General features: G+C 41.9%; 1 protein-coding gene across 1 annotated transcript in view; it reads left to right on the top strand.

Annotated features, from left to right (window-relative positions):
- Positions 1-14,003, top strand: part of PLEKHB2 (pleckstrin homology domain containing B2) — a 21,248-nt gene extending 7,245 nt beyond the window's left edge. Inside the window, exons 6-8 of the mRNA XM_025209638.1 lie at positions 3,906-3,998; positions 5,036-5,144; positions 9,414-14,003. Of these exons, the coding sequence (XP_025065423.1) occupies positions 3,906-3,998; positions 5,036-5,144; positions 9,414-9,550 (339 nt within the window). The 3' untranslated portion in view covers positions 9,551-14,003. The remainder of the gene's footprint in view (positions 1-3,905; positions 3,999-5,035; positions 5,145-9,413) is intronic.
- The last annotated feature ends 243 nt before the right edge of the window (positions 14,004-14,246 follow it).

Genomic DNA, 14,246 nt, shown 5'->3' with positions numbered 1-14,246 from the left:
AAAGAGCAATCCACTGGATCAACACAGCATTTCTGCTGCAAGGCCTGTCCAAAGTGGCATTGTTAAAGGTTGTCAGGAATGTGCTTCTCTCATAGAGATGGGAGAGTGAGGATTGGAGCTGTGGCCAATGATGAAATCTTTTGTAACTGGTAAAGATATGTTTTCTGACTTTCTCAGCTTTTGCTGCCTATTGGTGGTAATCCACAAGGAAGCCATGTGTGTACACGTGTGTAGGGAGGCCTCTAGCTTTAATGAGCAACTTATGTAGAAGATGCAAAATTTGCCTTTGCCTTGTATATTTTTGCAGAAATCATGCTGTATAGGGCTAACTGTAGGACATGAGCAAAAATGGTTCATATTGTGTAATAAATAAATACATGTATAAAAGCACATTGCAGGCATGAGGTAGCTTTTTCCAACTAGTGCTGTATCTTCATATCTAGAAGGCGCATCTACACATGAAATTAATGCTCAGAAAGCTCACTGCACAGTAAAATAATATGCAGTAAGCTTTCTTTGAGCACACATCTACACATGCATTCTTCAGGAGCAAATTTGCTCCTGATGGGAGCAGTTCAGGGCAGGGATACTCTTGCCCTGCTCTGTAATTATATGCTAGCCAAGGAGAGCTCTAGGCTCCCCTGGGTGCCAGCCCCAGGCTGGCAGGGGGCACTGGTGTCATGCCTGGGCTCTGGGGGTGGGGGGAAATGTCCTGCCTCCAGGGAAGCTGCCTCCCACCATGCAACCTTGTCTCGGGCAGCTGCCTGCTGAGTAACCCTCACTGATCATGGAGCTGGGCCGAGACAACGTCCCACTGCCCTGGAAGCAAGCAGCTCCTGGCCGTGGCTCCATGATTGCGGAGTGGGAACTGGGAGATTGCTCCTTGCCCCTGGCAGCTGCCTGTTGCTGGGCAGGCTCCAACTGTGGAACCCAGACTGGGACAATGTTCCCCTGCTCCGATCACAGAGCTGGGGCTGGGAGCTGCCTGCTGCAGAAGCAAAAAGATATTGTCCCTATCCAAGCTCCATGGTAGGAGCTGGCTCCAGCTGCAGGCAGTCCCTGGGAGAGGGGATTGTTCTCCTGCCCACTGCTGCCTGGGCTGACTGGGAGCCATTTGCTGTTGATTCAATATCTAACCATTCGCTAATGCTCAGTAGCTAATGTACGGTAAATCTACTACCTGTATTTACAGGTAGCAGAAAAACCACACAGTAGACTAATCTACTGCACATAGTTCATGCACATGGTTACATAGTGATGCTTTACTACGCAGTAGGTTAGTCTGCTGCACAGTAAAACATTCCATGTAGACACACCCAGAGATTACCACTACGAGCTCCATGAGAAAGAGAACTGGAAATCCTTTTGTAGCAACTAATACTTAGCTCTAATTGAAAATGACTGGTCCAGTGCCTCATCTGTACAAGAATGTCTGTACAACTGCTTTTCAGTTAAGAGCCTTTGAAATTTGTAAGTTAACTTGCTCTTCTAGAAACATGATTGTTGACAGTAGTATTTTGTAGGGTCTAAATTATGGATTGTATAGGATGGCTTGGACAGGGATGATCCTGCCTCAGGCAGGGGTTTGGACTAGATGACCTCTGGAGGTCCCTTCCAGCCCTACTTCACTATGATTCTGTGATTACTTTTTGCCTTTCCTTCATTCTGCCTTCCAGAACACTTTTTGATGTTAGCTTTTCTTGGGTAAATAAACAGCAGTGTTTGAAGACTGAATCTGAAATGTTTCAGGTCCATTGGGAAATCTTGATCTTTACTTCCAGCAGCTTATTTCCTGTCTGATTAGTTGCACTCAAATTGCCACAAGAGCTGACACATCATCACATGGCACTATTTATATTTGGGGATGTCTGAAGCTAATATTTATCATATGGAAACAGCACTCTCTTGTACAACATAATTACTGTAGAGTACAGCAAAGTTATACTGTATGAAGATAAACAGGAGGCAAAGAAATTAATTGCTATAAAAAACAGGCGGGACAGAGGTGGATTTTACTTGTGAACCAGTGTAATTGCACAATGGAGATCAGGCATGGGGAGTTTACTACGCAGCCAGGAACTTTAGTTCTGAAGATAAGTGAGAGGTGATAGATGTGAATTTTGTATTGGTCATGGGTGCTTTAGGAGCCATCAGCTTAATACACCGTACCTTAAGTAGGGTCTTTGGAGGTGATTCAGTGTCAAAGCTTTACAAAACATATTTTAAAAATCAGAGCCTAAAATTAGTCTCATGGTCACCTACAGTTATCTCAGTAACTGACCTAGTTTTTCAAAACTACTGAGTATCCAGTAGCCCCCACTGACTTCAGTGGCATAGCTGGGTGCTCCTCAGCTTTGGGAACTGGTTCATTTTGGCTGTGGTTCTGCAAACACTGGAGCACCAAGTAGATCCAGTGGGTTCTTTGGGAATGTGGGTGTATAAGTCCACTCAGGTACTTGTGGGATACGGCTCGCTTTCAGCAGCCAGTTAGAAAGCACAGCCTGATTCATGTAACTGAAACCCTGAACTTTATTTAACTGTTTAGTGATGTACAGTGACAAGATCAAATAAATGTCTTTGACTGGGGTTGTTTATTCCATCAGTGTTAACAGAATAGGCCTAATTAGGGATTTAGGAACTGTAGATTCTTTCTTTAAAATGTTGCCTCTATGTCCTTCATTTGGTGTATGAAATCCAGTCACTTCAAGTGCTCTGAGATCTACTGTTGAAAAGGGCTTTCTGGAAGCTGGGCATTATGAAAGGAAAGTGCTGGACAAAAAAACCTAAACAAAACAATCCCTACAATCTCTGACAAAGACAGAAACACGATTGAGGGCATAAAGCAAAAATTTATCTAATTAAGAACTTCTGCATCTCACCTACAGTTCAACAGAGAAATATTATTAGGAATGCAAAGGAACAATGCATCTATAACATTAGTTGTTTCTTTATAGGAAACCTGTAGCTTAAATAAGAGCAGTATTATGGATCTCCACAATTAGTGGCAAAAATCCAAGACTTCTGAAAAATTTAAACTGTTGAGAATTCATGGTAGATATTGTGTAACTCACTAACCACCCCCGCTCCCTCGCTGCCTTTTGAGGGGTATGGATTAACAGAATACTTTTAAAATTGCTCCTGGTGTAACATAATAAATTATGCATGCCCTTTTTCATAAAGAGCTGAAAGAAATTCAGAACTTTTTAAAACATTGAACTGCTATTTTCAGGACCTTGGCTTGCTTTTTCATAAAGTGTGGATTTGCTGAGAAGCTTAAAGTCACCAATATAAATGTATGAACCCAAAAGTATAACCCTAGGCTTTTCTTGGCAGTTCTTGGAGGCAGCCATCTGCACTTGGTTGCCCAATGAAGTCAGTGGAACTTGTATGGGGGAACAAAGCAGAATCAGTGGACTTGTATGAGAATAGTTGCTGTCCTCCTGCCACCCCTCCAAATGAATGAATTGGTTCTGAACAAGAAAAGAATGATCCTTAAATTGAAAGCATGAAATGAGTGGAATAAAATGAGTCAAAAAAGCAAATGGCTTATTCCAGGAGTTGATTAGACTTGATCTGCATTTCCCTCTCTCACTCTCCCATCCTTCTGACCTCCCCTAATCAGGATCCTACTGCAACACTGTAAGATGCACTCTTTTTCCTTCTGGAGGCAGAAAAGTTATAGCCACTGAAATATCCCCACAAACTATTTGCATTGCACACTACTGTAATAAAATTACTCTTTAAGCAAGTGATGCTGATACTGTGTCATTGGGAAATATGTATATGCAGGAATTCTAGAGATACTTTAGTTTATTGCTGGATTATTTGGGCATTGATGTCACTCTAGCTAGCACTCATTGTATGGGCAGAAGTAATGGCTGTCTGTTTCTATTAATGATGTTTAGGGCTACGTTGGTTCTGAAGTGATGTATGATGAGACTGCCATTTCCTCAGCTCCTCCTCCTCCATACACAGCATATGCTACACCATCACCTGAGGTAAGGAGTGTAATAAGGAAGCACAAGAAAAAAATATGTTAGTGCAGATCAGTCATGCCATGCACAGGCAGGTGTTTGCACTCTACTTCTTGGAAGAGCTGTTACTCTGATTTTATTTTACTCTTGGGAAATGGAAAAAAGAGGGCAAGTTTTTATATACTAGTGGTTTTTGGGTGCCCAAATTGAGACACTTTATATAGGGACCAGTGTGTTTTTTGGGAGAACAGTTGCTTAGCAGCTTTGAAAACTCAGGGTCTTTTTAAAGGTATCTTTGACTGGACAAATAAAAATGGAAACACCTCAAATGGCCAGTCTTTAATTTTGAACATTCACCCCCCAGCATAAGGAGACCAAACATCTCTCATAAAAGGTTTCACATGATAAAAGCATTGCCAGGATTTAAAACAACAAACAGCCAAACCCTCTTGCCTCCCTATTTTAAAAAATTCTTAGGGTCTTAATAATGCAAGTTGTCATTACCACCACAAAGTAAGGACCTTATTTGTATCCAGGATTTCATTGCAACACATAACTAATTATAACTTCCTTATGCGTGTTTATTGATTAATTATGTATTTTACTGTGGGGCAATGGGGTGGAGAAAGGACAAAGTATGGGCTAGTATATTTGCTAACCTTGGTATGTGCTGATTTGTGTACTATGGGATATTATCCAAATGCCCCTTTCTGAATCCCCAGTTTCTTGGTCTTACAAGATCTAGTAACAGCTATGAACAGTCGTCAAAGTGAGCAGTTTGCCTCATCCCTCCAAAGCGGAGAGATTTATCAGGGATGTAGGGGGCGGTAGATGATCTTTATGAGGAACTGAGGTGGTGTTAACAGGAGATGCCGACTTGCAAAACTGAAGAGCATATTTCAAATTCATCCATGCTTATTTTACAGCCCAGTGCTGCCATCTATGCAGGGGATTTCAATGATATTGCACTAGCAATTAGAAAGACTTAATCAAAGCACTTAAAAACTTGGAAGATACTTGATAAAGAAACTGCTTCTAATAGATCCTTTTAATTTCGCTAGGTTTATGGTTATGAGCAGTACAATGGCACATATCCTCCTCCTGGTCCTCAAGTCTACTATGCCTCTAATGGACAAGCGTATGCTGTTCCTTATCAGTATCCATACCCAGGTAACAAAGACCAGCATTTTTCTTTGTTTCACACTTTAGGGCAGTACTAGAGTTACTAAAGAGTTTCTTATATTCACAACAAGGGAAAGATATATAGGCTTAATATTGAATTAATTGCCAGTATTGCTGTGACTTTTTACAGCTGTTTCAGAAGACTTAATAATTGATGCTGGAGGCCAAACTGAGGTGGTGCATAAAATGATGTTTGACAAGGCCCACTACTGAGACAGACGATAGATAGGTTGGTTTACCTTTCATGTCAAAGAGTAGGCACAAAGTATGGGTTAAATGGTTCCTGTTTTACACACCAAGGAGTAGCCAAGATGAATAAAGCCCAAGATTAATCAGCTTAGACTCAAACACAACAGAATAAACAAAAGTAACTGTAAGAGGGTCTTCACTGGGATTAGGTCAGAACCTACCCCAGCCTACTCTGCCAACTGGTCTGAAATGTACCTTATTTACCTGATCTCATTATTGTTATTTAAATTTTGGGCACATTTGGAAGATGAATAATCTTCTTTCAAAGGAAAGATCTTTGCAACAGTAAAGCATCTGTAGTATTGGACTTAGTACTCTAAATACTGCTAGAGCTTTTGGGGTAACAATACCATATCTTTAGCTTCCTATTGTGTCTCTTTCTCTGCACCCTACTGTCCAGCCTAGCAATTCAAACACTAATGTTTAAAAACTAAACGTGACCTTTAAAACAGTTAAGAAAAGAGTTCTGATTGTGAAACCATCACAAAAGCCTGCTGACAGTTCATTTCTTTTTAGACAGTGTGGGATCATTGTGAACCAAACTATCTTCAGCCATCTGAGAAATGTTCCTATACATTATAGCTGCCTTGCATGAAATGTTATTGCATCCATAAAATGTATTAACCCTGCTGAAAGTGTCACTTAATGTTTTTTCCTAAGGGGTGAGAACACTAAAAATTCAGTCTAACATTTTACAGTCCCTGTTTTCTAAAGACTTAGGCAAGTGCTTAAATGGGCGTATTTGTGCACAAATTTCAGCGTATGTCTAAATTTCTTTAGGGTACTGGCCCCTGGTTTATAGACTCAGAGGGACATGTTCCTTAATAAGCATTTGTACAACAAACTCGCCCCAAGCTACAATATTGAACTAATTGTTAATACACTTAAATTAAATTTATCTGTTAACTAAATGCTTCCAAACTCTGTGTCTGGCTTTGGCAACCAGCACTCTTCCTTGTCATGGTCCCTATCCTGGCAGTCTTTTCCACTCCATCTTTTCACATGGGGGAAGATGGAGTGGATGGGTGGGGGACATCTGACCAGCAAAAGTAGACAAAATTCTTGAAGCTTTACTGATCCATCTTTCCCATTTGTTCTGAAGCAGATGAATCATTTTTGCTTTTCAATAGCTGACTGCCGGCTGGAAGCTGCAAGAACAGGTTTAAAAAAATTCTTCTGACTTTGGGACCTAAAGGGTTTCTCTAGTCTGTCATATAAGAGAAGTGTGACATGGTCATTTTTAGAAATGGACCTAATTGCAAGTCTGGTGTAAATGAACAACTAGTTCTAACTTGCATGTTCATGCTTGATTCCTGCATTGTTGGTGCTGTTACCCAGAGGTAGATGTTTCCTTGTACAACATATGTTTTTAAAAAATGCAGGTAAACTCTTAAGGTCAGACACATGGCCAGGGCTTAATTTGGCTGATCCATCTCCAATCTCCAGATTTTTCACTGAATTTGTGTTTGCAAATTTAAGTCAAAGACCTGTTTTTACAATGGGCAAAGTGCCCTCAGGTCCCTTTCTGGGTATTGGGACTGGTAAACATTTACCACCTTACAGGATCAAGCCCCAGTCTCTAAACAACCAATCTTTACATCCTGGAAGTCAGTGAGAGGTTTGTCACTAAATCCAGTGGCTACAATGAAACCAGATCAATCCTGGAGATGGAAGTTACCCATATACTGGCCTATGATGCAGACCTTTGTGCCTTACCTTGGGGGAAAGGGAGCGTTATAAATGGAGAAATGCATTGTGACACTTACACTCAATTAAATTACCACCATAAGCCAGTGGTTCTCAACTGTGGCACTGCAAGAACCTGCCAGGGGTGCTGCAATGCTGCCTCCACTGCAGGGTGAAATTGCTCTGCGTGGCTCATCTCAGGAGCCATGTTGGAGTCAAACTGAGAAGTGACTGCAGCAGAAAGGTCCAGCTGCCCAAATTACATCATGCAGGCAGGCGCACTGCTTCTGTAGCAGCTTTTCCTGGTTTGCCTCTGATGTGCCTTCTGGAAACTGCCACCAGGTAAAATATCCCTGCGTGCTTCTATGGCATTTATGTCCAGGCTGTTGCCACCATGGGGTGAACCTTCCCCTCATGCTTCTGTTTTCACACATCAGAGCTGAATTGGGAAAAGCTGCAGCAGAAGTGGTGCACCTGCCTGCTTAATCAGGTATGCCTTTATCTTGTAGCTGCTTCTCAGTTTGGCTCTGACGTGACAGTTCTAGTTGCCCTGAGCACCTTTTTCCAGGACACATCCTGCGGGGTCGGATCAGGACAGGCTGCAGCAAAAATGCTTGTTCCTGCCACAGTCTGGCTCTGCAGGAGGCATGCAGTACAGTTCCACTTGGCTGTGGCGGCAGCAGCAGCAGGAGGGGTGAAAATAGTATAATTATAATGACTTAATCCAGGGGTGGCAAAATATGGCCTGCAGGCCAGTTTTGGCCTGCCAGGCCATTCTGTCCAGCCCATGGGGCCCCTAAAATATTTCGTAAATTAATATTTATTTGCTCCTGACTGCCTGTCAAAGATGACAGGAGCCAGGGGCAGTAGGACCCCGGGGTAGCCTGCAGGACTGAACAGCCCAGCCCCACCCTGCTCTGTGCTGGTACCCCAGGGTATGTGTGTGTTTGTAGGGTGAGTCCCACATGCACACCCCACCATGCATATGGACCCATACCTCCCTTGCACAGCCATACAGGCAGACCCCCACACCCACACCCCCTCACACACTCCAGCCACCTGTCCCCCACATAATCCCCCACAAACCCCATGCCCACCCACACCCTACATATCCACACCCACATCTCCCGCACCTATCCAACCCTCACACACACTCACATCCTTCCCCACACACCCATCCCCCCTACAATATACAAGAGTAAGACTTCATTTTAAGCTATTACATACCTCTATGTCTACTACACAAACACATGTAAACCAGGACAAAAATATTTTTTGAAATCAAATTAATGAATGTTGTAGATGTTCAGTTTTTAGAATATAATTTGGTATTTTTCAAGTTCTGAGATGACAAAACCCCTTGCTGAAAGGAGTACTTCTGGGGACAAGGGGAGGGACTTCTGGTGGCAAAGGTCAGGGGTTAGGGAGCAGGACTTCCAGTCACAAGATGGCGACCAGGGTACAGGGCACCTGTCAAGGGACAGGGCTACCCATGCGGCCCTTGACAGCTTTGCAGAACTCAGTAAGCAGTCCTCTCCCCAAAATAATTGCCTGCCCCTGATTTAATCAATGCATAAACTATTAATTAATGCTATCTATAATATTTATATTATAATCTTAGGGGTTTTTTTTAATGGGGTACTGCTAATTTTTTAAAAGTTTTGGAGAGGTGCCTTGAGTCTAAAAAAGGGTGAGACCCACTGCCATAATCTCTTCCAGCTACATCTAGATTTGTTTTCCGTGAGATTTCTTCTTCTACTGGTTTGAAGTGTTGCAGAGGCTGCAAGACTTGGTGCTAAGTATTTGGAGACCTAAACCAATGCAGAGAAGTGTTTGGCTTGGCCTTATCAATAATAGTACTGCTGTGCTGTCCTAGACCATATGTAATTTGGAGATCTCGAAGTACCTGACAACTACACAAGGATTAAGCCTCAGCATCTCCTCAAGGCTGATGATGATACAAGATCCCCATTTTGATTACTGCATAACAGACAAACAAAGTGAGAGTTGCTTGTCTAAGGTACCGGCCATATGGCACAGTGAGGCATAGAATCCGCAGATGTCTGGATGCCCGTTCCTGTGCTCTTGCACAGGACTCTCCTGCTCCATTTTCATGAGATGCTGAAGAAGGGTATTGTGTGCAGTCTCTCCTAACAGGATGGAGAACTTTCCAGGGTAGACTCTAAGCAGTGGTGCTGTCCACCATCCAACAAGATGAGATATACTTATGGTCTTTACATTTTAAATTAAAGAACATGTTGATGCTTCTCTGTCAAGCTATACATGCTCCAGTTTTCCTAACCAAACTTTTTTGTTTCCTAGGACCTTATGGCCAGCCCCCTGCAAACCATGTCATCATTAGAGAACGCTACCGTGACAATGATGGAGACCTCGCTCTGGGCATGCTTGCTGGAGCAGCAACTGGAATGGCCCTGGGGTCATTGTTCTGGGTCTTCTAGATTTCTTGGGATCCTCCTCTTTGTAGCTCCAAAAACCTGTATTTATTCTTTGTGTGCAATAATATATTTTGCAAAGTACTCTTGTTTACTGTAAAGGTTTTTAATGAGAAATGCAATAGTTCTGTCTTTAGTAGTAACATCTTAATTGTACTTAATTGACTCTTAAACTGTCCTGAGGCAAGAGTTAAAAGGCATAATTTAGTTGACATATGGCTAAAGATGGCACTTGCTGATTTTAAGAGAACCTGTCTCTGAGGCTTTGTATGTTCTGTACGCTGAGAAGTGATCGGCACTACTATCAGTCCAATGTGATAAGTGCTGCCATTTGTCACCACTCATAGAACAGACTGTTAATGTAAAGACTCCAGAAGAAGCAGTTATTTTTAAGCTGTGAACAATTCAGTCAGTCCAGCTGCTAATGCCAACTCCACAGTGCACTAGCAGCAAACTCTACTGAAATAGAGTAAGTGAGGAGTGTTCACCACTGGCTTCATTAAACATTTCTAAGATAGATATGCAGTTCAATAAAATCCTCTTGGGATTAGATTGATTTTTCTACTTGTTGGGTATTTTCCTTTCCAGGAATGTTACTGTATTCTCAAATAGTGAGGACTATTGCAGTGTATGCTCAAGGTCTAAACCTACTTTACAGTCCACCCTTTAGCTTCTTCCCCAGGCACCTGGGACTGGGACATTAGAACTAAGAGAATTGTATGAAGGTGAGATAGGCAGGGGTTGAAATCAGCCTGCGCTATTGTAATGAGATTCTGGCGTCACGAGTTCTGGGACTAGGATAAGCAGAAGATATTAATTCCCCATACTCAGTCCCAAACATTGATGGGGAAAGAGCTGTTGTATGGGAGGTCCCATATCTGTGTTCAGTGCTTCTGTCACTATTCTGTTAGCTGGAAGAAATGTCAAACCTGCATGTGTGTAACAGGGTTAGGAGGAGTTTGCTTGGGAGGAGGCAGGAAAAGGAATAGAAGAAGGAAGAGCAGGCAGAAAGACTGAGACGGAAACAAGAAAGGCAGCCTTGCCTGCAGGCTGCAACATGACTCTTTTGATGGTATAGGCTAGCATGCTGTAGCTGAGATGCAGGCCTACTTTGCCTCATCCATTTCCGCACTGACCTCTGAGGGTTCCTGCCTGTGTGCGTGAGCAGTCCTGGTGTGTCTGAGTTTTTTTTGTACATGTACACCTTTCCCTTACCTCCCACAGTGAGTGTTATGTCACCTTTACCACAGTTCCCTGTCTCTTTCACACCTCCCATTACAGAAACACTTGGATGTGCTCTTCCGTCCCTTGACTAGTTAGTCATGCACAGATTCTTACTGACTGTGTTGCAATGGTCTAAGTGCAAACACTGAAAGAGGACATAAACTCACACCTGACCAGAGTCCTGCTTTATAATATAAACTGAGCTTGACGGGACTGGGTGGAGAAAGGCCAAGGAAGAAAATGTACGTGCTCTCTTACTGGATGGAACATGAGGGTGCCTAAGCTTTGTTCTTTATAGAAAGATGAGTTATTTTTATACTTCCACTTCGAGCTTCCTGTAATGATTCTATCTGAATATTTCAAGGATTTTCCTCTTTAAGCTTTCAAATGGAAGTAGATTAAAATCTTCAAGGTTGGAAGTCAGAGTATGTCAGAAAAAATGAAAATAGATAGACTCTGGCAGTCATATATGTGGATATGTGATTTTTTTTTTTTCAGTTAACTTCAGTGGGCCTTAAATCAGAGCTGGTTTTTGATCCCCCCCACCCCTGGATGAATACAGTGGTTTCTAGTTAAATCAGTGGGAGTTGCATGCATTCATCCTAGACTGTGTGTTACAAGATATCACACAGTACACAAAAACAGTACACATTTGCTGGCCTTTCCAGATTGGAATAATTCTGTTTGAACGAATGTATTTCCCAAAAGGCAAAATGGCCCATGCACCAATCCAATTTACTGAAGTGCACTTGAAAGAGCCCAATCCTTGATGTTTGTGGAGGATGAGGATAAACAGCAGTTCCCAAGATCAGGACCCTTAATTAACACTTGTTGATCTTTTCAACCTTAAGGTTTCTATAAAAGTGATTGTATTATGAATAGCAATAACAAACTGTATTCTGAGTCACACAATCTGATTAGCTGTGTGGAATCCCCGTGTGTAACCTCCTATGCTGTTCTATGTAATTTACATAAAACAACAACTAAACATAAGTCCAATGTTTCGTGTATCTTGTTAAATTCCATGGGTAGTGGAAATAAAGCACAAAATAGATCAAGCTGGTAATTTAGCAGAAGGTCTACATTTTTACAAGCACTATTGACTGCAGCAGGGGAGCTTGTACTGTGTGGAAAGCGCATAATTATATCTAGATCCCCAGTTGTGATAGCATAAGGAAAAGGAACTTCATTTTTGCTAAGACTTTTATACATATATTTAATTACATTTTAAAAGTGATCAGTTTGATTTCTGATTTGGAAGAGGACTTTGCAGGATAATATATCTTAAAGGGGGAGGAGGAAGATCTTTAAAGAGGAAAGTTTCCACTGGTTCTTTATACAATAAACTGCTTTTAACAAGATCCTGTCAGCTGATTATAGTTAAACATGCAAGGTAAACTATATTGGAACATATGATGAAGAGTTTAGTTCTTTGCTGGGAGCCAGGATAGCACAACCTTCCTGTTCATGATAGAAAGCCCAGACAATATAGTGGAGATGTTCTGCTTTAGATACAGAAGGCTTTGGTGGACAACCACCTGAACTTGATCACAGGCAATATATAGAAGCCCAGGCAGTATGTCTCCATAGTATTGTCTTGCATCTATTTCCTCATGATTAAAGCAATGGCTTAATTGAGCTACTGTGCAGTGTCTGGGTTAGTAGAATCGGTTTTCTCTCCAGCCACCCTGAGCATCTTCGGTGTACTGCTCAGGCCATATAAAGTCATGTCACTCATGGGCAAACTTGCTTTTTCCCCTTGCAGTTCTCAAAAGGGAAGCAAAAATTATGACATCAGGAAGAGGCAAAATTCATGATGCTGCCTAAGGGTGGCTGGGGGTGGGTTACGTGAGTATACTTTCACAAACCAGCTTAAAATTTGGTTCTAAAAATACACTTTCTTCTGAATGGTAACATCCACTGAGACCCTGATTCCTATTCTATTCACCAAAGCAGTCAAGCCCATGTGTTTCTGACCTGCAGCCTGATACCTTTTCAATATCAAACTGAGAGCCACACGGATTCTACAATGACAATGATTTTGCAGAGTAAGATAATTATTAATGTAAGGAAGGGAGAATTGGTTCTATAGTGGCTATTGTAGGTTCAGCTTAAGCTAAAGTATCTGCGAGGGTCATGTGCCCACATTTTTAAGTGTGACTTCTAGGATGCTTAGTTTGAGGCATCAGAAAAAGGCCCGAGTTTTAGAGAAAGTGGGCATTCAGGCCACATATACACTGCAGCGAAGAGTTCAGTCATGCTGCCAGGGAAACACTTTGCTCACCCACTACTGCTGTATGTTTGTCAGCTGTGGATGATGACACCCTAATGGCAGCCCAGCACTGGATTTCCAGCATCCTCAAGGCCAGCAGTTGGCAATGTCCCAAAGGTGTCCTCATCACCTCATTTCTGAGGCTGACGCATGTAGAGTGGAAACAGGTGGGTCATAGCTTATTTCCTCAGTAACATACTGGAGTAAACATACTTTATAAGGTGGCAAACCACCCCCCTCCCCACTTCTATTTATTCTCCAAATTTTAGACCAAAGGCTTTAATTTAAATAGAACACTCTGAAAGTCAGGGTGATGACTTGATTGTAGAGGCATATGTGTCAGTGGGCTGGGGGTTGGCATACTTATGGGAAGAGAAAGAGTGAGGTTGTTAAGATGATGTTTCCTTTGGTAGTTTTGGAGCATACTCTATCTAACCAGTGCTGAGCTGGGTAGCAAAACTATTTTGATTTTCCTTTGCATCTTGGGCCTTTGCTTATACAGCTGGCTAAAAAAGTTGAACAAGGAAGCAAGACAGAAAATTCCCCAATAGAATTTCTTAAGCCAAGTGTCCTCTTCCCCCTCCTCACTTTGAATATATAGCATGATATGAATAATACTGAGGTAGACACATTGTATAGATCAAGGTAGCATACATCATAAATGTCTTACATTTCTAGGCAGACAAGGTTCTGTGGGTGAATCTGATATCTTTTATTAGACCAACCCAAATAGTTGGAGAATAGTTATTAAGCAAGCTTTCGGGTTCAAAAACCCTTCGTCAGGCTAAGGAAGTTTCAGCAGTTGGTGTGTGCCCTTCCTGGATGGATACTTTGTGTTCTATGTTCTATTCTTATGCTCTGTATCCTAACTGCTGCTGTTTCCATTTGTCCCCAGTCACCCTTCTGCAGTTCTAAATTTATAGTGAAAATATTCTTATCAATAAAATGCTTATTAAACTGCAAGCTGGTGTCTTGATACATTTGCTGGTCTTTTCAGTCTGTCTTTTGTTTCAGCAGGCAGGCATTTACTTTCAAACATGTACCAAGCACGTACCAAATATGTTTCACTTTACCAGAAAAATCCACAGGGTGTACCTGAATTTTCTGCCGCTACAAACTTTCCAGAACAATTATCAAAGTATCACTTCGATTTATGCAGGACAACAGAGCAAAAATAATGGAGTCAACATTGTTTAGAGCTGGGTG

Source organism: Alligator sinensis, unplaced genomic scaffold (assembly GCF_000455745.1).
Source record: "Alligator sinensis unplaced genomic scaffold, ASM45574v1 scaffold237_1, whole genome shotgun sequence".
NCBI classification, from domain to species: Eukaryota; Metazoa; Chordata; order Crocodylia; family Alligatoridae; genus Alligator; species Alligator sinensis.
This window is presented reverse-complemented; position numbering and strand designations above follow the sequence as displayed.